The 24,630-nt window shown below is 38.5% G+C and overlaps 1 protein-coding gene across 4 annotated transcripts in view; it reads left to right on the top strand.

The window, feature by feature from the left end:
- Positions 1-24,630, top strand: part of LOC124280200 — a 143,514-nt gene that overhangs the window by 76,948 nt on the left and 41,936 nt on the right. For all 4 annotated transcript variants that reach the window (XM_046716094.1, XM_046716097.1, XM_046716093.1 and 1 more), the window contains exon 3: positions 18,910-18,983. In XM_046716094.1, coding sequence (XP_046572050.1) covers positions 18,910-18,983 — 74 coding nt within the window. The remainder of the gene's footprint in view (positions 1-18,909; positions 18,984-24,630) is intronic.

The following is a 24,630-nucleotide window of genomic DNA, read 5'->3' on the forward strand; positions in this document are numbered from 1 at the left end:
ACAGTACTGAAGGGTGAACTGATACAGTATTGAAGGGTGAACTGATACAGTACTGAAAGGTGAACTGATGCATACAGTATTGAAGGATGAACTGATACAGTATTGAAGGGTGAAGTAGATCAGACATGCACACAGTACAGTATGGAAGGATGAACTGAAAGGTGAACTGATATATACAGACAATATTGTCATCCTAGTGTATAACTGCTGGTATTGAAGGTCTTGGCCTGTCAGTCCACTAGGTTCACAAGACGACAGAGAGTCCTCACCATCAACCCACAATATCCATGTTTCTCAGGTCGCCAGGCTCAGCCAATCAATAGTTTATCGTGTTTCAGCAGCCCTGGAACCAGTATTAACATCAGGGCTGCTAACATGTTCTGTAATGGTATTATACGTAGAAAATCGTGATTGTCATCGAAAGGTCTGCACACTGTGCCACGGTTGTATTGATTAGCAATGATTTCCCGTTGTGCACCCAGGTATCCTGTGGCTGCTGAGGAGAGGGTAGTCCTCGAGTTCACGGAGTTGATGACTTTATCAGTTGTACGTCTTCAGATGGGACGAGCCAGGGTGGCGGCAGAGTGTTTACTTTAAATGCAGCATCAATATGTCAGTTTATGTACGAAAGTTTCATATTTGGGTCTGAAACATTTGTTCTATTTGTCTCATTTATATTGGCGCAAGTAATAAGGGAATATTCATTGTATTGTCTCTCCATTCTGACATTAAGTCCAGTACATACAGAAACACTATGTTTACGACAAACACGCTTGTAAGGAACTGACAGATGTCATGAACTGATGTTGGTTTGTGTTTTTGTCTGGTCCACTCCGAGGCCCATATAAGCTGCGTATCCGGGTAAAATATGCGTAGAACATTTCCAATTACGCATTGAAAAAATATTTTTTGCGTACCTATTACGCATTTAAAATGTTAGATACGCAACAAGTTTAAAACAAATGCGTAAGGAATATATTTATAAAAATTGCTTGCGTAATGAAAAAGACATCGATTGCTATCAAGTTGTACTGTTAGTATAGGACAAGTGTTGTACTGTCAGTATAGGATGAGTGATTTTTTATGAAATCATTTCCATTATATTTAAGTTGGTTTTGATTAGGTATGACATAAGGCAGAACATACCTGCTTAGTAAACTTACTCAATGACATATACTTAGGTGAGTAAAATGACTGAAATACGCACATATTTGAAAGCAGTGGATAACGGAAAATGAAATACCCACTGAACATTTATAATACCAACTCAGAAAAAATACAGTGGGTACAGTACCCACATGAGCTAAATCTTATCTGGAGCTCTGTCCACTTGCTGTATATTTTAGTTAAGATATGTATAATGAACTACATTAAGTACAGTATATACAGTAAACTACGTTGACAAGGAAAACACTTATAAGGAGTGAGTGAGTGAGTTTGGTTTTACACCGCTTTTGGCAATATTCCAGCAATATCACGGCGGGGGAGACCAGAAATGGGCTTCACACATTGCACCCATGTGGGGAATCGAACCCGGGTCTTCAGCGTGACAAGTGAATGCTTTAACCACTAGGCTAACCCACCGTCCCGCATATAAGGAACTGACAGTCGTAGCGAACTGGTAATGTCTAATATAGTTATAGAGCAGGTATGGTGAACATGCTTAACTAACTGACAGGTGTTATAACTGTTGTGGATGTTGTGTTCTGGGCCACCTGCTGTATAGTTTGTTGTAAATGTGTATAATGAACGAAAATAGTGGTCTTTATGGATTTGGGGTGATGGGGTAGCTGAGTGGTTAAAGCGTTTGCTTGTCACGCCAAAGACCTAGTTTGATTCCCCACATGGGTACAATGTGTAAGGCCCATTTTTGGTGTTCCCCACTGGAATGTTGCTAAAAGCGGCGTAAAACTTAATCACTATTGGGGGTTTGTTATTACCATAGTTTTCTTGAAGATAAACAATTCTGTTTTAAATTTGGGGGTTGTACACAGTTAATGAAGCACTGCTAAATGGATATGGTTTATTCAATGATGAACAACCTCAAAATTTAATATCAATACTTTTATGTTTATACAATCACAAAAATTTATTCTTAAACATACATTTTCATTTGCATATATTGAGTGCAGTGATTGGTCAGAAGTGGTTAGACTTCAACCAATCAAATAAAAAACATTCTTCAGTGTCAGGGTAGAATGTATTTTATACTAGCAACATCTATTTAATTTCTCTTCACTGAACCATCACATTTACTGAACATGACAAAACAATGGACACACATGACAAAGAAATTATGAAACAAATCTGATAAAATTAGCTTGTAAACTAGGGTTAATCAGATTTGCATGGATTCCTGCCTTGGTGAAATTTTCATTTTCAAAAACTTGCTTATGTAGTTTACTTGTCGTCTTTCTAATCAATATAGCATGACTGGCAGTATCAACTCCACGTCAGCCATTCTTGTCAGGGCAAGTTTCGACCAGAGGCTACAGACTTAAGATCATTTCTTTAATCTGTGATACAAGAAACCTACAGAAAGAAGGTTTCTGTGTTGAGATTAAGTGTTGAGAAGGTGTGGATCAGACATTCATGTCGAGATCCGTTCCTGGGAGCCTGTCTTCACACGCCCGTCACGATGTACCCACCAGCGCGCGACGTCACGCTCCCCATTGTGCCCAGGTATCTAGGACACAGCTTCTATCTATATTGACATACGCAAAAAAATCCATCACTACTTTTATGTCAACTACGTATTAATTGTGTCCCTAGTGATATGTGGATAAAGCTACCTGGAGTGCTTGTAAACAGCTGCTGAATGGATTCCCTCTGACGGAAGGGAGTTATTGTACGGTTTATCACAGTCCGGTTACAGAAGACTCGTATTCATATTCATCATAGCTAAATATTGTGTTTTCAAATAAATCAAACATGAAAATGTTGTAAATTTCTTTTTAAAGTTTACAATTGTGAGCGTTGGTCATGAGTGTTTGACTGGGGTGGAGTTATTTCAAGTAGGATTATCCTCAGTCAAGAACATACAAAATCTTACAAAGTGCGGAAATTTTTTTTATGGGTTTCAATTTTCATAATAAAGGAAAGGTAGTAGAAGGTGTGTAATAAGCTCGGACAATTTACTTTTAATATAATCATGGAAACGAATAAGGGAACACATGAAAGTACAAGTTTTCCTTTATTCTTTTCCAGTTTCTTCACAAGGTATGTATTGCACTGTGAGTGAAATTCAGGAAATAAATAAAGGAACACTTCATTTATTTCTATGAGTATATTTTCAGATGGTCAGTATTCTAAGATGTGAGAAGAAAAGTAAACCAAATTTACATGTTGATTAAAATAATGAACCAATTATTTCTGGAAGGGTGATAAAATGTTTGTAAGCAATTACTTCAGCAGTCTATTTAATGATTAAATTTGTGTTAAAAAAACACACACAATAAAACCAGGTTCGCAATACCTGCAGTATCAGCAGATCAAAAAAGGAGCTAACTTGATTCAGCCAAAGTTAAAAATGGGGCTGCAAGTGTTTCAAACTTAACAAGTTGTTGGGGATATATGCTGTGTAGAGTGAGTGAGTGAGTTTAGATTTACGCTGCACTCAGCAATATTCCAGCTATTTGGCGGCGGTCTGTAAATAACTGAGTCTGGACCAGACAATCCAGTGATCAGCATCATGAGTATCGATCTACACTATTGGGATACGATCACGTGTCAACCAACTCAGCGAGCCTGACCACCCGATCCCGTTAGTCGCCTCTTACGACAAGCATGGGTTATTGAAGATCAATTCTAACCCGGATTTTCACGGGTCTGTGTAAAAAGAACATGTAATAACCACTAATACCTTGTCAATATAGGTTTCCTGAAGTCTGACTGGATTTTAAAAAGCACTAATGTTTTGAACCTACAGCAGAACTTCATTCTTTGTATTGAAAAAACACTAAGGCTGCTGACTCATTATTCATTAGATCTTCTTTTTATAGAACAAAATACTTGAGTGTGAGGTCGTTGGGCATTTGCCAGTCTAGTCTTAGTTCCTGTTGAGTTTGTACATAATTTTCATGTTCGTATGGCTATTGACTGTTATGGTCAGTTTGATGTATTATTGGAAAAAATGTATAAGTGCTATTGCCTGTAGTCCAATTGACTGGATTTGGTCGCAGTCTGAGTACAAACAAACAATCATTGGCATTGATCTGTCATAGAGGTCATGCCACACAAAATAATTTATAGACATTTCCCATCAGTACAGCAAACTGAAGATATCTGTTGCTGTATGTCCGACCCAAACAACTAAATTTGTATGTTCTTTCAACCAAACCATTGAAGCTAGGTGATTTACAAATAAGTGAGTGAGTGAGTTTAGTTTTACACCGCACTCAGCAATATTTCAGCTATATGGCGGCGGTCTATAAATAATCAAGTCTGGACCAGACAATCCAGTGATCAACAGCATGAGCATCGATCTGCGCAATTGGGAACCGATGACATGTGTCAAGAAAGTCAGCGAGCCTGACCACCCGATCCCATTAGTCGCCTCTTACGACAAACATAGCCACCTTTTGTGGCAAGCATGGGTTGCTGAAGACCTATTCTATCCCGGATGATTTAGGAAGGGAAGCAGTGGGGTAGCTTAGTGGTTAAAGCCTTCCCTCATCACGCCGAAGACCTGAGTTCGATTCCCAACATGGATACAATATGTGAAGCCCATTTCTGGTGTCCAGCACCATGATATTGGTGGAATATTGCTAAAAGTGGTGTAAAACTAAACTCACTCACTACAAGTAAAGGCCCATCTGTTTAGATCACAAGATATTAAATGAGAAAATATAGCCCACATCTGAATAAAATGGTTATTGGTAAGCTTCATCATGTATGAGCGTGGGTCCACTTGCTTCAGTCACCAGATTTGATATGATGGGTGGTTGGGGGGAGAGGGTCAGGGATTGGAAGGAGCCCACATTTTGGCAGATGATTATCTACAGTAAAACCTTCTCAAGAGGATGTGCATTTCGCGCTCAACATGCTTCAACTGCTGGCCATCTATAATGCAAACCAACCTGAAGCCATCTCTGTTTGGAAAAGCAGGCCCACATTTGTAGGAAATGAGTAATTACAAGGTTTAAATTTCAACGTTACACACATTTTTTAATTGACTGCAAGACATCAATAGAAAGTTGATGATAAAATATAGTCACACATTTGATTAAACATACTGTTCCTTTTTGATAAGATGAGAATTTTTTACCAACAATGTGCAGCGTGTAACATGTAAACAGTAAAGCTTCAAATTTCATTCAGAGTGACCTCCCTTTCTCAAACTCCATTAATGTGGTTTCGCCTCATGCTTGTATAACTTGAAATAATCAAGAGATATTAAAAAAATTTAATTTCCAAAATTTTTGAAAAAATCATTTGTTTCTTGTTATCATATCGCAAATTTCTTGCATTCAGGAACACTGCAGGCATACTTTGCAAGCTTCTTAATATCACATTTTGTGGATAAATTTGATAAAAATCCACACCAAAATAGATTCTTCCGTACTGCTTATGCAGTCGAGAGTTTGGGCGATCGATAGTCCCCCTCCTCCATCTACTCCCTCCTCCATTGAGCTCCGCCGCCAGGGTGAGTCCGGCCAGCTCCTTGCGGCATCCCGGAGGCAGGGTACTTGTCTTCATAGCCTCTGATGTATATCCCTCCATCAGTTACAACACTGAAATAACAGGCTTCCCTATGAAAAACTAAATACATCACGCGGCACCGTCGCTGCAACATAGTGCAACCCTCATCTGAAGAAATGATTTACGAACATCTTGTTACTTGTAAATTGTGGTCGTGTTATCAGTAAATCGTGGTTGGTTTGAAATAAAATGTTACTTCCAGATTTATATTTCATTAAATAGCTGATTCTGTTTTGAAATCATCAAGCTGATGGTTGTTTATTACTAACTCATTAGTTTCATTAGCGTAGCAGTCTATTACTATATTCTTTATCTCTTTTGTGTTATGTAGCATTGTTTTTTCATTTATCATTCAATATCTGAAATATTCATGAAGGGTTATGATACACAATGACTGGTTTTGTTAATTTCAAACACATAATTAAATATCTTTCCTTTCATGTTTATAAATATTATTCAAAAATGCAAATAAGATGTGTGCCTTTGTTTAAAAATTAGTGCAGGATAAAATACATTGGAAGGATATTACTATACATGTGAACAATACATGCATGTACATTTACAAAAATAATGTCTTTACAAATTTATGTTCAGTTAATTCTGCAGGGTTGCATTGGTTGGATAATGGTATTGATATTTTAATTTGGAAGTACTTTGTTACTCTCATAAATAGTAAGTTTTATTACTTTGTATATGTTTGTAAATATATTCTGTTTAGATCTACAATCAATTAACTGTAATGTGTAATGATTCGTTAAAAGTTAAAATCTTTCTGCCTTCTTGTTTGCGATTTTAACCTTTATCTAACAAATGTTAAAGTTGCTATTGGGGCGGCGGGGTAACCAAGTGGTTAAAACGTTCGCTTGTCTCGTCGAAGACCCACATGAGTACAAAGTGTGAAGCCCATTTCTGGTGTCCCCCGCCGTGATATTGCTGGAATATTGCTAAAAGCGGCGTAAAACTAAACTCACTAAAATTGCTGTGGCAGTGAATGAATAACTTGGTATCTTTATTCATAACATAAATAAAAGTATTGACGTTAAAACTGTATCAATGCGTCATTCTTCTAACTTCTAAATGCCTTTCGGTCCATGCAGGTAGCAAAGGTACTTTAAATTTGAACTCACTCACTCACTCTAAATGCCTTTCAAGAACTTCAATATATCAAAGTCAAGATAAACAACGACATCACTTCTCAGCTCAGTGTTGGTCATTGGTACGATTAATCCATAAATCTTTGACAATATGAGAAAAGCGGCCATAAATTACTATGCGTTTTTAAGCTTCATGTATACATGCAGCGTGAGGCTCAGTATGACTTTTTTATTACTTTATAAAGGCTACTGAGGCCTCCTGTGGAAATCAGTAAGACTTGTGTCAGTACGGTGGTCGATGTTCTCGATGTTCCAGCTGTTCAGGATGAGGAGCTGATCAATTATTCACCTGTAATTCACAGGTGAGGGTCGAGTTCACATGTGATCATGAGGACGCCATAATATCAAGCAATCTAGCTTCGATTCTTACGTGTATATCTATTTGACGCTTTTGTGCGACATGTGATTGCATGTTGTGATGACATGTTTCCTCAAGAAGGGTGAAACATTCATGTTTTTACAGTGGACAGCGTGTATGGGTTTGTCTAAAGGTCAGGCTGTCTTGGAGGTTTTAAAGAGATTTATGGTGCAACCTACATCTGAAAGGTTACTTGGTTTAATAGCAATGACCTTGGAGTTGACACATCCCAGGGGAAGTTTCCTGACTGAGGTAGATTGTTGCGGTTTGCTTGTTTTAGACAAGAAACCTTCCCTTTCTGCCCTTATAGCATCAGTGTTCAATACTGCAGTCTGAGACTTCAGCTACTAGTCCAAATCCCAAGTCTCATCAAATACTTTTCAGTCTAGTAAGCTTAGCTATAGTATTCTACTAAATCAAAATCTACAGAAAATGATACTTCACCATGTTATATAGTCTGTTTGCAGTGAAAACGTACCGATGAATTTCACTTTCAACAAAAATGTAAATCAAATATAGTGAAATTAAGATTGCGAATCCCTTGCATTTGAACATTTAAAACTCAGACATTTTTTCAACTTAGGATAAAAGTTGTTTAACAAGCGATCATAGTTTCAAATCGCTGTTACTGGTTTGTATTACAAAGGGGTAAGCACAGTAGTTGGAACAGTGAAGCAAATGCACATGCGGTACGTGATGAGCATTAACTTAGACCAACCCTGCTTGTTCTCGGTGTTTCATTTAATGTGCATACCCCCTTGTAATACCAACCAATAACAGCGATTTGAAACTATGATCGTTTGTTAAACAACTTTTATCCTAAGCTGAATGAAATTCTCAGATTTAAACGTTCAAATGGCAAGGTAAACTTATGAGGATTCGCAATCTTAATTTCACTTTATTTGATTTACATTTTTGTTCACAGTGAAATTCATCAGTACGTTTTCACTGCAAACAGACTATAGGTAGGAGACACAGCAGATTTTTGCCATTGACAGACCTTTGTCACAGTTCTATTTAAGATGGCTGTTTGGGACCTGAAGGCAATGATGATTCATTCATTTTTATATTCTATTATACAGCTGTAATATATCTAGGGTCAGTTAGACAGACTGAACCCACTACAAGACGGAAGCTCAGCACTGCAGTTTGGCCCAATAATGTTTATGTAACATGAAATAGTCAACTATTATTCAATTATTCACGAATATGTAACAAAATTAGATTCATAATTCCTTGTCACCACTTTACGATTTCCTTGTGTTGCATCAACAGGAACAGTACAGAAATACTTCTGTAATTTGATAAACATTTATGACCATTATAGATTCCTCCTTGTTGCTTATGGGCTATGTGGGCAATGTTAATTCATTTTATTGTCCCCCACCGCAACGCGGAACGGGGGACTATGTATTCAGCAGCGTCTGTCCGTACGTCCATCCGTACGTACATCCCGGTTCTTGTTAACGCGATATCTCATGAACTGTTGTACCCAATGTCTTCAAATTTGTTGACAGCCTACATTGGGGGATTACGCAGACACCAGTTGATTTGTGTGACCTTGACCTTATCTCTTCAAGGTCACCACAACACTTTGACCACTTTTCAAACTTATTTAAACATGATATCTCATAAAACATTGCACCCATTGTTTTCAATTATGTTGACAGCCTACATTGGGTGATTATGCAGACACCAGTCATTTCAGGCATCGTGTGTGACCAAAAAATAAAAAATAGTAAATATAGATATTCCATTCTTTAGCGGCGGGGGACATTGCCATATCAGTGGCAAACACTTGGTCTGTTTTGTATTTATAACCTTCACTAGAGTGACTAATGCCCAGATCAGGTAAAACTTCTGGTTTAACACTTATCTTGTGAATGGTCATATATAAAATAACCCAAAAGAACAAGTTAGGACTGGATTCAAAAGTTTTAGACAGACAAAAATATACTGACATCTTTGTAAAATGAACACCAGCATGAACATTGCCATCTAATGATCTCAATGAAAGGTTAATGGAATGATTGCAGTGAGCAGAGGGCCATGGTGGTGATCCGAGATGGAGTGACACCATGGTTCTGAGTGTCTGTAACGGAATATTCTCATCACATTACTGCTCCTTGTCAAGCTCGAAAGGTTCCGAAGGGTGGTCTGATGTCCGACCTTGACTCCCTGAGAAAGCTATGTCAAATCATGACTTCTTCATCTGCGAAAAAGTATGGCACGTTCGATCCCAGATTAAGTTCCCGGGATGTGAAGTGATGTACTGAGACAGGCCTGTTAACCACTGTCACCCTGTATTTGTAGCCCTCGTGGCAGCAAGTGGCTACAGATTTGGAAATCAATGCCGTAAGCCATTGTCCGACCTCCATAAAAAGTATTGACCATCAGAGCAGTTTATGTTGATTCTGCTTTCATGCCAGTTTCCTCACGGTGTTCCGCTGTGACTGGTGTCAAGAAAGCTGTATAGGCCTCCATACTCTACCCAGAAACAGTGTGGTTATCTATATCCCACCTCTTGTGGCTTGTTGTCAGGAAGGCAGTATATGTCTTCAGATCTCTACCCAGAAACAATGGCCAGTTATATCCCACTTCTTGTGACTTGTTGTCAGGAAGGCAGTATTGGTCTTCAGTACTCTACCCCAAAACAATGGTCATCTAGATCTGACTTCTTGTGACTTGTTGTCAGGAAAGCAATATAGGTCTTCAATACTATACTCAGAAACAATGGCCAGTTATATCCAACTTCTTGTACCATATAGCTGGAATATTGCTGAGTGCGGCGTAAAACTAAACTCACTCACTCACTCACTCACTCACTCACTCACTCACTCACTCACTCACTCACTCACTCACTCACTCACTCACTCACTCACTCACTCACTCACTCACTCACTCACTCACTCACTCACTCACAATGCTATAACCAACTTCTTGTGACTTGTTGTCAGGAAAGCAGTATAGGTCTTCAATACCCTGCCCAGAAACAGTGGTCATCTATATCCCACTTCTTTGAACAGCATAAGTACCTGTTGTACTTCGATTCTTCTGTTCCGTGACTTAAAAGGTGGCTACTTTTATGTATGGGGTCGGTCGGGTCAGAAACAGTTCAAAAGAAGATCCGACTTGATTATCATGAGTAGGACAATTCTATACAATTATGTACGGCCACCAGGTTCATTCATGAATTGTACATTCATACCTAGCTTGTCATGTTTGCTTATTTGAACCGGGTTTGTTTAACCTTATAAGATGGTTGTTATTAGTTTGTGAAGTTCTGATATGACTGGTATCATTCAGTTTCAGTCTTATTGCCAGAGTGGAATTCCTACTTGTATATCTGACTATCTGTCACTGTGAGAGAAGCGACGACATCAAAGAAGGCGATCAATTCAAATGCTCTACATTATACCTATGCTTCAGTTCAAGGACTTGGTCCTAAAAGCTGCTATAAGTGTGTCTGTAGTAAGTCTTGTGTTAAAGTAACGATGTCGATGTGCGACGATTACTTAGTGGAACGGGATTGATCTTATCTCTACACCTTCAGTAACTCACTGGCGATCCTCTCAGTGCTAATATTGCTGTGTGGGCGGGACAATCAACAAGGCATTATTAGCACTACAGTGATTTAACATTTTCCTTCCATTGTTGGTACGGGTCTCTCTCAGTTCATCTCAAATCTAAAATAGACAAAATTGTTAACACTGCAAGTAAAATCGCTGGAGTCAGATTTGAATGTTTATCATCAATATATGAGCGGCAAACCGTGAATCAAGCTGTCAAAATCATATCTGACCGTACTCACTACTTAAATTCGGAATACAACCTCCTCCCTTCAGGCCGCCGCTACAAAGTTCCAATTGTGAAAACTAAGACAGCCCGTACATCCTATATTCCAAGTACCATATATCTCTTAAACAAATGTGAAGATACCTAAATCAAAGAATTTATGTAAATATGTTTGGTATCTCTCTAATGTGTCAGTAGATCTGCTGATGTAACACAAATTCCTGAAAAGGCATTAAAGTATTATTCTATTCTATTCTATTAACTCACATACTCTATCATCGTATTACACTCTTCGCTTGCTTTTAAGACAGGATCCAGTTCTTGGTTCCGCAAAACAAACTTGGTACTAAGATACTCTCTCAGTATAGTGGAGTTTCATTCATCTTATTGTCAGGACCATAAGTTGGTTAGAGTGAACAACTGTAACATCGAAATATCTGCTTGAGATGGGCCCTATTTTAGGATAGGATCCAGGTCTTGGTTCCGAATAGCAAACTTGGTACTAAAATACTCTATATTAATGTAGTGTAGTTACAGTTGTATAAATGGTAAGGCTTTTAAGTTGGTTTGATAGAGTTAACAGTTATAGCACTGAAATGTCTGCTTGAGAGGCCCAGTGTTCCAGTGGCTAATCTTGTCTCAGATAGTAAAGCCCAGGTTTCTTCAAAATGTAGGGGCGCTGGTTGATTAGTTGTTCATCAAGATAGTCTCCATCATTGTCAAAATATGGAGCAGCTTTCACTTTTATCAACATGTATCAACATTGCTGTTGCAATTATATTGTGGGACCCTTGTCCCTGCAGAAATATTAAACTTCTCTGCAAATATATTAAAACAACAGATATGACAAAATCGGCACTTGGCAATATTCTTGCTGTAAGGTGGCCTGTAAGTAATCATGTCTGAAGAAGACAATCCAGTGATTGTATCATGAGCATCAATAAGAAAATTAAGAGTTATGTGCCCTTTGCTACCTTACCCCACTTATTTTCTCAAGCCAAGGGTACGTATGTACTCATAAGATTAAGTATATGTTTAGATTGTTTTGAAAAACATGAGGATTCTTGTCTAAATTCCAGTTTTCACTAAAATTGAGAATGATGGAATATGATAATGAAATTTAAACAACAAACTACACAGGCTAATTGAGACGCATGGTGCTGTAATAAGTGCAGCTCAGCCTTGCATCAAGGTCAAACAGTGCAAGTATCAACATAGGATAAGTCACTCCGTGGATTTATACAATATTCATACCTGTATTTAGCGTTCTGTCACTCCCATATACCATTGAACGAAGCATTGTTCTTAACATTCTATTAGCTTCAGTGCTTACTTACTTCATTAGTGCAGCATGAATGAAGACTGATGCAGAGGGTTTTGTGTTGGGAATTCACGACTGATTATTAGTGTCACAAAATGTTCATCGATTGACGATTAACCATGAATGGGAGATAGGTTTTCCTTCAAACATCTTCCTACTTATTTGTTTGTTGTTAATTGCTGCACTCAGCAGTATTTCAACTTTATGATTTGGTTGTAGATAAACCTGGATCAGATAATCCTGTGATTGATGTCATCAGCATCAGTTGATGCAGTTCTTGAAAGGCATGTAGAAGTTGGACGAACATGAATACATGATAGGTTTTTATGAATAATAAATAAGAAGAAGTTGATGTCCATAGGAACTTGTCATGTATTCTTCAGTTGATGCAGTTTTGATGTAGTGACTTGTATTGACCAAGTCAGCCGAAATAATATATGAAATGTTCTGGCATGTGATATTTCCCTGTACAGTTTACGTAACAAATGTTGATAACGTTCGGTTCTTGTTACCCGCCTGGCTCTTTATATTAATGGGATAGAAGAATAAATGTCAGTGAACTGTCTCAGGGAGGTATATATGTTAAAATGGGTCATGGTATTTTAGTATGCTTGTACAAACAAAACTGACAAACATGCAGACACACAATGTGTGAGCATGTACGCCCACGACGCAAACACACATGCTCATGCCCGCAATGTGCACCCATACAAACGAACAAACACACATCCACAAACTCACTCACTCACGCTCACACTCACTCAAACAGGGGCACTGGGGTAACCCAGTGGTTAAAGCATTCGCTCATCATGCCAAAGTCCTGCGTCTTCCACTCACTCATTCACTCACTCACTCACTCAAACAGGGGCGGTGGGGTAACCCAGTGGTTAAAGCGTTCGCTCATCATGCCAAAGTCCTGGCGTCTTCCACTCACTCACTCACTCACTCACACACAAAAGCACAAGAACAGCACCCTTTTAATACCACAGCCCAACAAGTTAATGTTGAACAGCCATAGCCCATCCCAGTCAGCTACCTCGTTCTACCACTTATTGGTACTGTGTCCTACCATCACGCCCGTCATTCTCATTGTCAGTAATAATTAATGACAGTATCCCAGAATATGAATTAGAGGGAGGTACATGAATTTCTCCTTCACTGATCAATGTGTTTGGTAGAGTTTTTCATCGGGTCTAGATAAACGATTTGTCACGACTGAGTAGCGCTGTAGATGTTGCTACAGGACGCCCAAGGAGCGGCAAGAGCTGCCACTGAAACAACATCCTGTGAAACAATCTTTAATTCATTGTCTTGTACATATGCAATGTTTTTTCATCATCAATACCATCTTTAATTCATTGTCTTGTAGATATGTACGATGTTTCATCAGGTGTTTCAGATTTGATGTTAAACTCTTATCTCAGCAGTACCATCTTTAATTCATTGTCTTGTAGATATGTACGATGTTTCATCAGGTGTTTCAGATTTGGCGTTAAGCATTAAACGCAAGGCATTCTTATCTCAGCAGTACCATCTTTAATTTATTGTATTGTACATATGTACGATATTTCATCAGGTGTTTCAGATTTGGCGTTAAGCATTAAACGCAAGGCGTTCCTATCTCAGCAGTGCCATCTTTAATGTATTGTATTGTACATATGTCGTTAAGCATTAAACGCAAGGTGTTCTTATCTGAGCAGTACCATCTTTAATTTATTGTGTCTTCGACATTTGTACAATATTTTATTAGCTGTTTCAGATTTCACATTATGCATTAAACTCAAGGGGTCATTGGCTCTAAAATGTTAACATATTTTTTTCATGAGCACTTTAAAGATTTTATATTACCCAAGATAAGAAATTTACAATACAGAAACATTCCGGTTTAATAATCTCTGCGTCATTCTTAACATCATGGATGTTTAATACGTAACTTCACTCAGTGAGTTATTTTTAGATACCACATGTATATAATGTTTAAAGGTCACATGCAACGTAAAACACAACTTTGCAGATTCTGATACCTTTCGGTATGGACTTACCGAAACAAAGCGTCAAAAATGCAAATTCAACTTATAAAGTTGAAAAATAACGCGATGAAAAAACGCGAAATCGGAGTTCAAACGATTCACTAATTTTCCCCAGACTTTTCTGGGGAAAACGGGTTTCAACAGCTTGGCTGCGCTCATAGCACGTGCGCAGTGAAATAGGTTCGCGCAGCTTGGAAGCGGGTTGTCCGGTGAATACTCGGTGAAGGCTTTGGTGTGAGCTATTTTTGTAATGTTTTGTTGATATCTCACAGGCGCAAGCTTTTTATATGTTATGACAGTAAATTAACTGTTTATATAATTTCACCACACGTTCTTCTTACCGAGTCACTTTCTCAGTTCGATACTTATTTAGCGTTGACAGAATTTCTAACTGTGATATAGATATGTCGCAGACAAAACTCAATGTCTTGTTTTATTGACACCTGTGTGTCTGCCTGCCCGTCTGCTAATGACAATATTTAATACACAGCTGCTATCACTGACCACATGCAATTTGAACTTAACACCAATCAGGCTATACACCATAAACAAAATGCATTGATTTATGGCCCGAGTTCGGTCTCTGTCACATTATGTAATTACACAGACAGGCAGGTGTGATACTTGAACACATGACATGTTATGATGTCTGTTGATTGCAAAATGTTATACACAAAAAATGAGCATGTATTTACAAAACCCAACATCTCTACATATACACACACAATAAGCCGTGAGGGCATGCTAAAATCTTCACGCAAATGAACCAGCCGTTACACTTGAGTGCACACCCACCCGCTCTGACTGGGTTCGGTATCCTGGCTGCTTCGTTTCGAGGGAAGTAAACCCAAGTACACAATATTGCACTTTTGATTTGCGATTGTCCGCTTATAATTTTGTTTATATGTTTTTTCATAACCAGCAATGTATATTATATGTCACGAATAAGTGATAATTGTGTTTTAATTATGTTTGATTTTTTGGTTGCATGTGACCTTTAAGTTAGCTACCAATTCTATTACATATTATCGAGTAGCTTTTTTTCTACAGAAACAGTGACACATTAAGAAGTTGCTATCAAAGTTTTTTGGAATGTTAGTCAATAGTTGATGCAGAAAGAAGACCTGTACAATCTATCAGTGTATGGATCTTGAAAGTAGTTCCTGCGAGGCAGTCTCATTTGCATATTTATTGGATAGTCATTCCAAGTTTATCTGATTGCTCATGGTATCGATAGCACAAGCCATTATATGATAAACTTCTGTATCCCATTCTCTATTGATTACAACCAGGAAGGAGTGAGATGTTTGTTAAAGATAAAGGGGCAACGAGGTAGCTTAGCTCAGCTTGTGGCGTCAAAAACCTGGATTTGATTCCCAAAATGGGTACAATGTGTAAAGCCCATTTCTGGTGTCCCCAGCCGTGATAATGCTGGAATATTGCTAAAATCTTCATAAAACTCACTCACTCACTCACCATGTTTGTTAAAGGTAAAGGGGTGGTGAGGTAGTCTAGTGGTTAAAGTGTTCACTTGTGACACCAATGACCAGCGTTTGATTCCCAAAATGAGTACAATGTGTAAAGCGCATTTTGTGCCTTTTCCATCTTGCTGGATTATTTATAGAAGTGGAGGAGGCCATACTTACTCACTGTTAAAGATAAGATTAAGAAGATCAGGTTTGGTGACTGGTTGTCATTGTGACCTGATGGTGTGGGTTGTTGCTCATGCTGTTGACCACTGGTTTGCATGGTTTCCAGACTGTTGCCACCATCAAGCTGAAATATTGGTAACTGCAGCTGAAGACATCTATTACTCACTCTGTCCCTGTATGTTCAACATGTGTATGAGGTAGTGAATTACAACCGATCAATCATCAAAAATAATTGGTTAGCGTCATTTATGAAATTTTCCTAGTTATTTTTGTTTATGCACATAAACTAAAGAATATACATGCAGTTCCTTGGGGTGATTTTTGCAAATTGCCCATCTATAAAGGATGACTAGTATGTTAGGAACATAAATTTCTTGTCTTCTTTAAAATAAATTCAGTTGTGACAAAACACAAAACCAACCGTGTGAAAAATATTGTTAATGCAAAATGTGTTCCAGAATTGTTTGTGTTCGATTATGAGAAAACATGATCGATTGCTTGGTTGTTTAGTCATTGCGACCAATCTTCGATTTTTTCAATTAATCGGACCACGACTAGTCAGCAGTAGTCTGACAATAAAAGCCTGTATGCATGCACACACACACATGCACGCACGAACAAACAAAACTTAATTACAAATGTCTAACATTAATAAAGTATCAACCAACTGATCTGTTTTTCTGGAACACTGGTTTTAAGTACACAGAACGTAGCACTGGTAGATGCACCTACTCCACCATGCTAACCTGATTACACTCACAGTCTATTATTCCAAACAGAGCCAGATAACTAGCAGGGATCATGTTCACGGTTTAAACAAGTACAGCAGTTTGATCTTCTGGTTATTCAGTTACAACATGTATGCACCAATACTTCCAAATACTACATAAACTAACAAATTTCATCTGGAACTAATTTTCTGGAACATTTTTGTCTTTTTTCCAAGGACATGGATCATGAGAAACGATATCACATGGCACTGTGTGTTATACCCAGGAGCTGTAGGTCTGCATTAGCTACATCGTTGCCAACCTTTGTACAATCAACGCCATGCTTGTTGATTCCAATATGGTCGGTAGGGTACTCCATAATTAGCCACCTGTCAAGACATGAAGGTTGCCATGGCAACCCCATGTAAATAATCTGTTTCGGGGGAGATCGTAATTCTCAAACCTAGAATATTTTTTGACGAAACCATTTTACGATATGGACATGAACATGATGTAATGGGATATATATAACTGAACTTGACGCCAAGAAGCTCATGCCGCAAGCACCAACACGAGTGCCTCCATGAAGTCTAGTTTATTATGCTTCGTTTGATATTGAAGGTAGTGACATACCCTATTGGAAAGCTATTGACATGAAGCACCGCACTCGTGTATGTATTCAATGAGGCTAAAGCCTGGTCGCTGCAAAGGGAATAAGTAAGACAGCATTATCCTACACTTCACCAACACCGACATAGCCGGTCTAGGTGGGAGAAGGAATATGCTCTTTTCTCGATGGGATTGATCTAAGTTGTAAGAAATTCTAAGAATCGATTGAGCATGTCTTTGGATAGTTCCAGGCTTTGAATAGCATGTATAGTTGTGATCAATAAAACAGCCCTACATGGCTACTTTCAACTCTACAAGATGATTGTGTGACTTGAACAATGGCCGATAGATCATGCTGTTATTAAGTGTCGGTAAATCCTTGGCCTCTGTTTCATGTCCTGCTGCCAGGTTAGCGATATTTTCTGCATGCAGGGACATATACTAGATGGACATTATTGATACGGCTTAATAGATGTTAGTCATGTATCACATTGTCAGGATGATATTCAAGTTATTCCTTGGTAGTGTATCATATTCTAGGCTGATATTTAGTTAGCGCCTTGTATATCATATTTCAGTTAGTTCCTTGGCTATATATCATATGCAAGGCTGATATTGAAATTATCTCCTTGGCAATATATCACATTCAACATAGATTTTCATGTTATCTCCTTGACAATATATCATATTCCAGGTTGATATTCATGTTATCTCCTTGACAATATATCATATTCCAGGTTGATATTCATGTTATCTCCTTGACAATATGTCATATTCCAGGTTGATATTCAAGTCATCTCCTTGACAATATATCATATTCCAGGTTGATATTCAAGTCATCTCCTTGACAATATATCATATTCCAGGTTGATATTCAAGTTATCTCCTTGACAATGTATCACATTCCACAGTGATATTCATGTTATTCCTCAGCAATATATTATATTCCAGGTTGATATTCAAATTAATTCATTCACAATATATATCAGTCCAGACAGATATTTGTATGTTTATGTTGAAATATTGGTGCTACATCAGCTGTGACACTGTGAACTGTTCTGTGTTGTGATACTGTTCAAAAAGTCCAAAAAAAATTCATTGCCCTAAAACAGTCTACATCTGACAAATTGTCACACCACACACCTTAGATAGCCATTAGATACCTCTAAAAGAAACATCTTCTTCCACTTTAGAAGATATAACCCAATAGTATAGATTGATGCTCATGCTGTTGAGCACTGGATTATTTACAGATCACCTCCATGTAGCTTGAATATTGCTGAGTGCAGCGTTAAACAACCAACAAACAAAACTGTTTATAATACTAACTGAGAGCAAGACATTTACTCCATATCAGATCTGTCAAACACTCAATTAAAATGGGACATGACTGACAAAATTTAAGATTTAGGAAATGAAGTGATCCTAGTTCCTGGTCGTTATGTCGATCTGTCCTCCATCTTGTGGTCTCCTCCACAGGCAACTGATTTGTCTCATTATGCTAGTTAGGAAGCAGTGTCACATGAAATCTTCAGCTTTGCATGGTAATTGACATAATAAGCCAGTGTGATCTATTTCAGCAAAAAAGAAAATGACCGCAGCAAGAAGCAGGCTAAAGAGGAAGCTCTACTGGAGATCTGCAAGCAGTCGTTAGGTAAGTCACATCCAAGCAGTCCAAGTCAGTCACGTTTGAGCTGTTAGGTAATTCAGTCAAGAACTTGTTAGGAAAGTCACATACAAGCAGTCATGAGGTAAGTAACATTTTGGCAGTCTTTAGGTAAGTTACATTTGGACAATTGGGCGAGTCAGATTCAATCGTTATTGCAGTCACGTGCAAGTGTTGGTTGGCACTATATGTTATTTGGACATGAGTACAGTTTTTCTTCATACAATATGATAAGCCATACACATTTCTCAGGCAAACAGTAGCAAGTTCAACTTCAAGCAGATAGTTGTAAGTAGTAACAAGATCGGCCTCATGCAGATGTTATAAGGCATAGTAACAAGATGAGCAACATGCACACATAGTTGCTGGGCAAGTAGTACCAATAGCAGCCAAATACAGACCATTGATAATTTAGTGGCATGCCAGTAACCATATAATCAGTCCAGTGAGTGACATCATGAGCATCCAGTGATCAACAGCATCAGCATCGTTCTACGCAATAGGGATGCGATGACATGTGTCAACCAAGTCTAAATTCTAACCCGTATGTTCATGGGTATTAGGTTTTACGCAGCATTTAGCAATATTCCAACAATATCAGGGTTGGGGACATAAGATAAAGGATACTTTTGGTAATTATACAAAGTAGTGTTGTACTATTGTTGTATTAAGTTGCATATTTGTAACCAAACATCTCAGAAGTGAGGAAGCGAGTTTTATGGATGTCAACTTCTTTATCATGAGGAACACAAGGTTTTGGAACTAGCTCAGAACTAACTCAGTCATGTTGATTTAGTTTGCATGTTTGATACAAGTACAGCATGTCTGGAGCTCAGACAATTAAAGGTTTCAAATCCAGCATTTGATTGTCAGATATTGATGCATTATCAGTAATTTATTCACATTTCTCACATGAATAATGGTCTGTTCTCATTTATTATATTGGCATTAATTCCAAGCTCATACAAATAAATATTATAATTGATATGACTTTTACTTGAATTGTTCACAGTATTGGATCTGTTAAATGCATTACTTTAAGATGTAGGCTTTCTCATAGTTCCGTATAGAGAATCGATGCCGTACATTTAATGTTTAGAAAATAAACCAATGAAAAGTAGGTTGGCCACTTAAACAGCCATATTGAAATCTACGCTTAGCATGAATCGGTGAAAGGGACTGGTTTTCATCTTGTATCCAAACAATAATTGTTTTCTGTGAAAAAAAGGTACAAAATAAACCTATTTACGTGACAGTTTTGTGCAATGGGAATATTGGCTGGTATATTCACATTTCATGTCGGAGGCCTTGACTTAATTGCCGGCACCCACTGTAGCCGATGAACATTGATTTAGAGAAACGGGAATCCAATACATTATTGACTTGTCATTGCACCCGGTAAGGACACGGAGTGCAACATCGGCGACTACGCTGCTGGAGTGATTGCTGATGGAGAATGTGATAGCATAATGCAAGCAGCTGTCTCAATATTCCCATGTTAGGTAACAACTGGTTTCCGTGACAGCAGCTCCATAACCAGCGTGACCCCTCCATCGCTAGGTTACTCGCTCAATTAAAGAAAACTTACAAATCGTCCATCAAGTCAGACGTGGATTTCGTCAAGCCGCTCCAGCTCGACTCACTGGTCTCCATGCTTAGCAGGTTTCGTGAAATTTAAATTAAGTTTGGAAGGCTTTGAAATCTAAGCATGAACATTTTGCATCTTTAACCTTTTACGTCACCTGAAGGTTAAATACCAAGAGACTTAAACACTGATTTTGTTCAACCATTGGCACAATAAAATATTTGTTTGGATTTTTTGGTGTTGCTTTTATCATTTCATTTATGAAAGAGGAAATGTATTGTTTTGAAGACAGAAAGATTTGAATTTTTCTCATGACAGATGGTAATAGATCATCCAGATGGGAAGATCAATCGCTAGATGTTATTGATCTCACGTTTTTCCTTTGCAGAGCTTCAAGTTAACAGGGGCTTTGATTTGCTTGTTTTTTGTAAGCTATTTTAGGTAAGGTATGTAATGAAGTAGCTATATAACCTGTTACTGATAAGAAAATCGCTAACCACCCCCAATAAATAAATAAAAATAGAAAAAATCATGAGGAGGTTCCAAAGAACAAATATTGAAAGTGTTGAGCCATCAGATTATATTTAAATAAAAGTAATTGCTGAAACTGCCAACCAAAATAGTTCTGTGTGCACTCACATGACTTACATGCCATTTTACTTGCACCTCTAAGAATTCTCCAGGTCTGTGGGGTTCCAACAGAAGCATTCTGGGAATTGATGGCACGATGAAAACGTCTGTCTCCTCCTGTGTGTCTATAGAAATTTCTGGAAGCGTTGCCCACCCACACCAAGCTTTCAAAAGCGAATGCTAGAGAGCCTAGTATTCTATAAATGTTTGTTTCTATAGGTCTTTTTAGGGTGCTTATTTAAGTCTCGGTTCGAAATTTAACTGGAGTTTCAAATGGGCTCTTATTGGAAATCCACTGAAACAGACCGCCTCTGTGTGGTAGTGGATAGAACGTCTGTATCAGGGAGCAGACGGTCGGTGGCTTGACCCAACAGCATGTCATACAAAAAAGACATTAAAAGATGGTACTTGTGTCCCTGCCTGGAAGAGCATGCCACTGATGCATTAGAAATACACTTTATTATGAATAATGAAAATAATCTTTACATTATACATACGCTGTTTGAAGTTTTGAAAGATATTTCATTTCATAATTCAGTGAAAATGCCACTTTTGTTTCACCTGCAGTAAAATATAAAGTGGTACAGCATCACAGATTTGTTAGGGTTATTTGTCTAGGGACTCAAAACCTCCATTTGTAGGGTTTCTAGATTCAAAAATTAAGTTCCAAGATTCAAAATAATTTTATAAGGGTCTCCGAGAAATGTAAAACATTGAATACATTATTTTTCAACAAGTACAAGTCCACAGACACTTTAATGCATTTAGTTAAAAGCAGCTATGGATCTCCCCAAGTGTCACATTGGAAGGTGAGTTTGGGAGTTTAGTTTTACAACGCTTTTAGCAATATTCCAGCAATATCACGGCCGGGGCACCAGGAATGGGCTTCAGCCATTGTACCCATGTGTGGAATCGAACCCAGGACTTCAGCGTGACGAGCGAACGCTTTAACCACTAGGCTCATTGGAAGGTCATTCATGAAGCTTTCAACTATAAATTGTATTTTTAATGCCTACATATTGAAAATAATTATAAGAGATATCAAATTAAGATAAGCATTCTCTCATACACATTCATTCAGATCCTCTACATCCAAGGGGATTCACCTTTTGGTCCATTTCAACTGTTTGTGTATGGATACAGGATTGACGTTCTGGTAATCTGCAGACGTCACCTAAGCAACATCTTTGTTACATTGTTTAGCCATCTCCAGATGTTTCTGGCTGTGAACATCAATGCAAGCGAACACGACCCAGTGAACCAAATCTGATATATTACTGTGTAAACTTGAACATAGTGATGGGTCATTTGAAAAAAATCATGAACCGTTACGAAAACTGATGTGTTTGTAATCCTTTAATATCGTCACAAGAAGGAAGCTGATGCTCTGATTGTAGTGGTCACCAAATGGCCAATACAGGAATGTTATCAGAATCATTCAGTTTCCGACAGTATTTGCCCGATTGACCCATGGGCCGGAGCATTTGCTGGGAAAGGAATAACGTCCTTGGTGGATCTGACACTTGACCCCTATCTAGGGATCTGTGATTTCCACAGGTGTAAGAGCTTGAGACCAGCCATTAAGATCAAACACCAGCGTGACTCATATCTATCTGGTCGCCATTTGATCAGTCAACAAATACATATGTGAGCTGCAAACATGCTATATGAATATTGTACATAGCCTATGGCTGAGTGATTCAGGGCCAGATAAAACAAAAGTCAGATGGAGTGATTGGCTGGAGGGGTGTGATAATGTACGTATAAACCGCAGGGCGTTATGGGATTACGGTTACTTAGGGAATGTTGGTTATATGTCTGCCAGGTCATGTCGTGATGATGCACACCGTCAAACAGAATTTGTGTACATTCTGAAAGCATTGTTGTCTTCTTTGTTGAACAATGGGCTGGATGATCTGATTGGTTGTCTAGGCAACGACAATATTTTGCTGCATATATTGTTGTGAAGATCCGGGTTAGAATTGGTTTTCAGAAAGTTGAGCAGCATTGATGGCATAAAGTAGCTGGATGAGACTGTTCAAACTATGTCTCTGTTCACCCAGTAGTATATGGGTACCTGGTAGGATGTATGTTTGTTGTTGTTTAATGCAACATTCCAGCTATATGTCGTGGTCTGTAATAATCGAGTCTGGACCAGACAGTCCAGTGATCAGCAGCATGGGCATTGAGCACTGGGGCTCCTATTCAGTTTTCAGTGATTTTTTTTAAAATTATATATTTTAAAAGACTAAGAGTAGGTCTATTTGTATTATGTTAAGTTTTCCTTGGGGATAAATGGGGGGCTGTGGGGTATCCTAGTGGTTAAAGCTTTTGCTCATCGCACCGAAGACCCGGGTTTGATTCCCCACATGGGTACAATGTGTGAAGCCCATTTCTGGTGTCCCCTGATGTGATATTGCTGGAATATTGCTAAACATGGCGTTAAACCATACTCACTCATTCACTCTCATTCACTCACTCACTTAGAGCTTAAAAGGATATCAGGTTCTCGTTATATGATATCCCTGTTGGGGCAGTACATGTTTCAGGTTCTGTTACATCCCTGATATAGGCATAACTTAATGTTGCTAGTTCACCTCAGTCTAGTTTTCAGATCGAGTCACAAAGTAGTTATAGGTGGTGATGCCCTCACTGCTTCATTACAACTGTTATTGCTTAATGTTGCTGCGTCACCTCTCTGGGCAGTGCCATATTGAGGCACAAAGTACCTGTGGGTTATAAAGTCCTGTCTTTCCCTTCAACCGCACAGCCTCATCATCTAAAACATCATCACAGCAAGAAAAGCCGACAAAAATAGATTTGTAAAATAGCTTGTTGTCAGGGAGATAGTATGCATTACCCTCTGGCTCCTATCAAGCATATGTTCAAAGTCCATGGTATTTAAAATTACATCTGAGTACGTAAGGAATAGCTTTGAGTTGTGTGCGTGATTCATGTTATCAGGTGTGTGACAACTGCCTCCCAACAGGTGATCTGACGTTTACACCTGAGATCTACCTGGCTGACAGGTAGAGACAGGTAACTCCACTACCTGTCTGTTGGTATTAATGTAGACATAATGAACCTGTCAATGTTTCATCTCACACCATCAGGGCAGTGGGGTAGCCCAGTGGTTAATGAATATGTCGGAGACCTGGGTTTGATTTCTCACATGAGTGTAATGTGTGAGTGAGTATGGTTTTACGCCGCTTTTAGCACTATTGAAGCAATATCATGGCGGGGAGCATCAGAAATGGGCTTCACACATTGTACTCAGGTGGGGAATAGAACCCAGGTCTTCAGTGTAACGAGCAGACGCTTTAACCACTAGGCTACCCCACAGTCCCATGTAATGTGGTACTGGTGTACCCCATTGTGATGGGATATTGCTGAAAGCAGTGTAAAACTATACTCACTCAC

This window comes from Haliotis rubra, unplaced genomic scaffold (genome assembly GCF_003918875.1).
Source record: "Haliotis rubra isolate DU_JTF1 unplaced genomic scaffold, ASM391887v1 Scf262, whole genome shotgun sequence".
Taxonomy (NCBI): Eukaryota; Metazoa; Mollusca; class Gastropoda; order Lepetellida; family Haliotidae; genus Haliotis; species Haliotis rubra.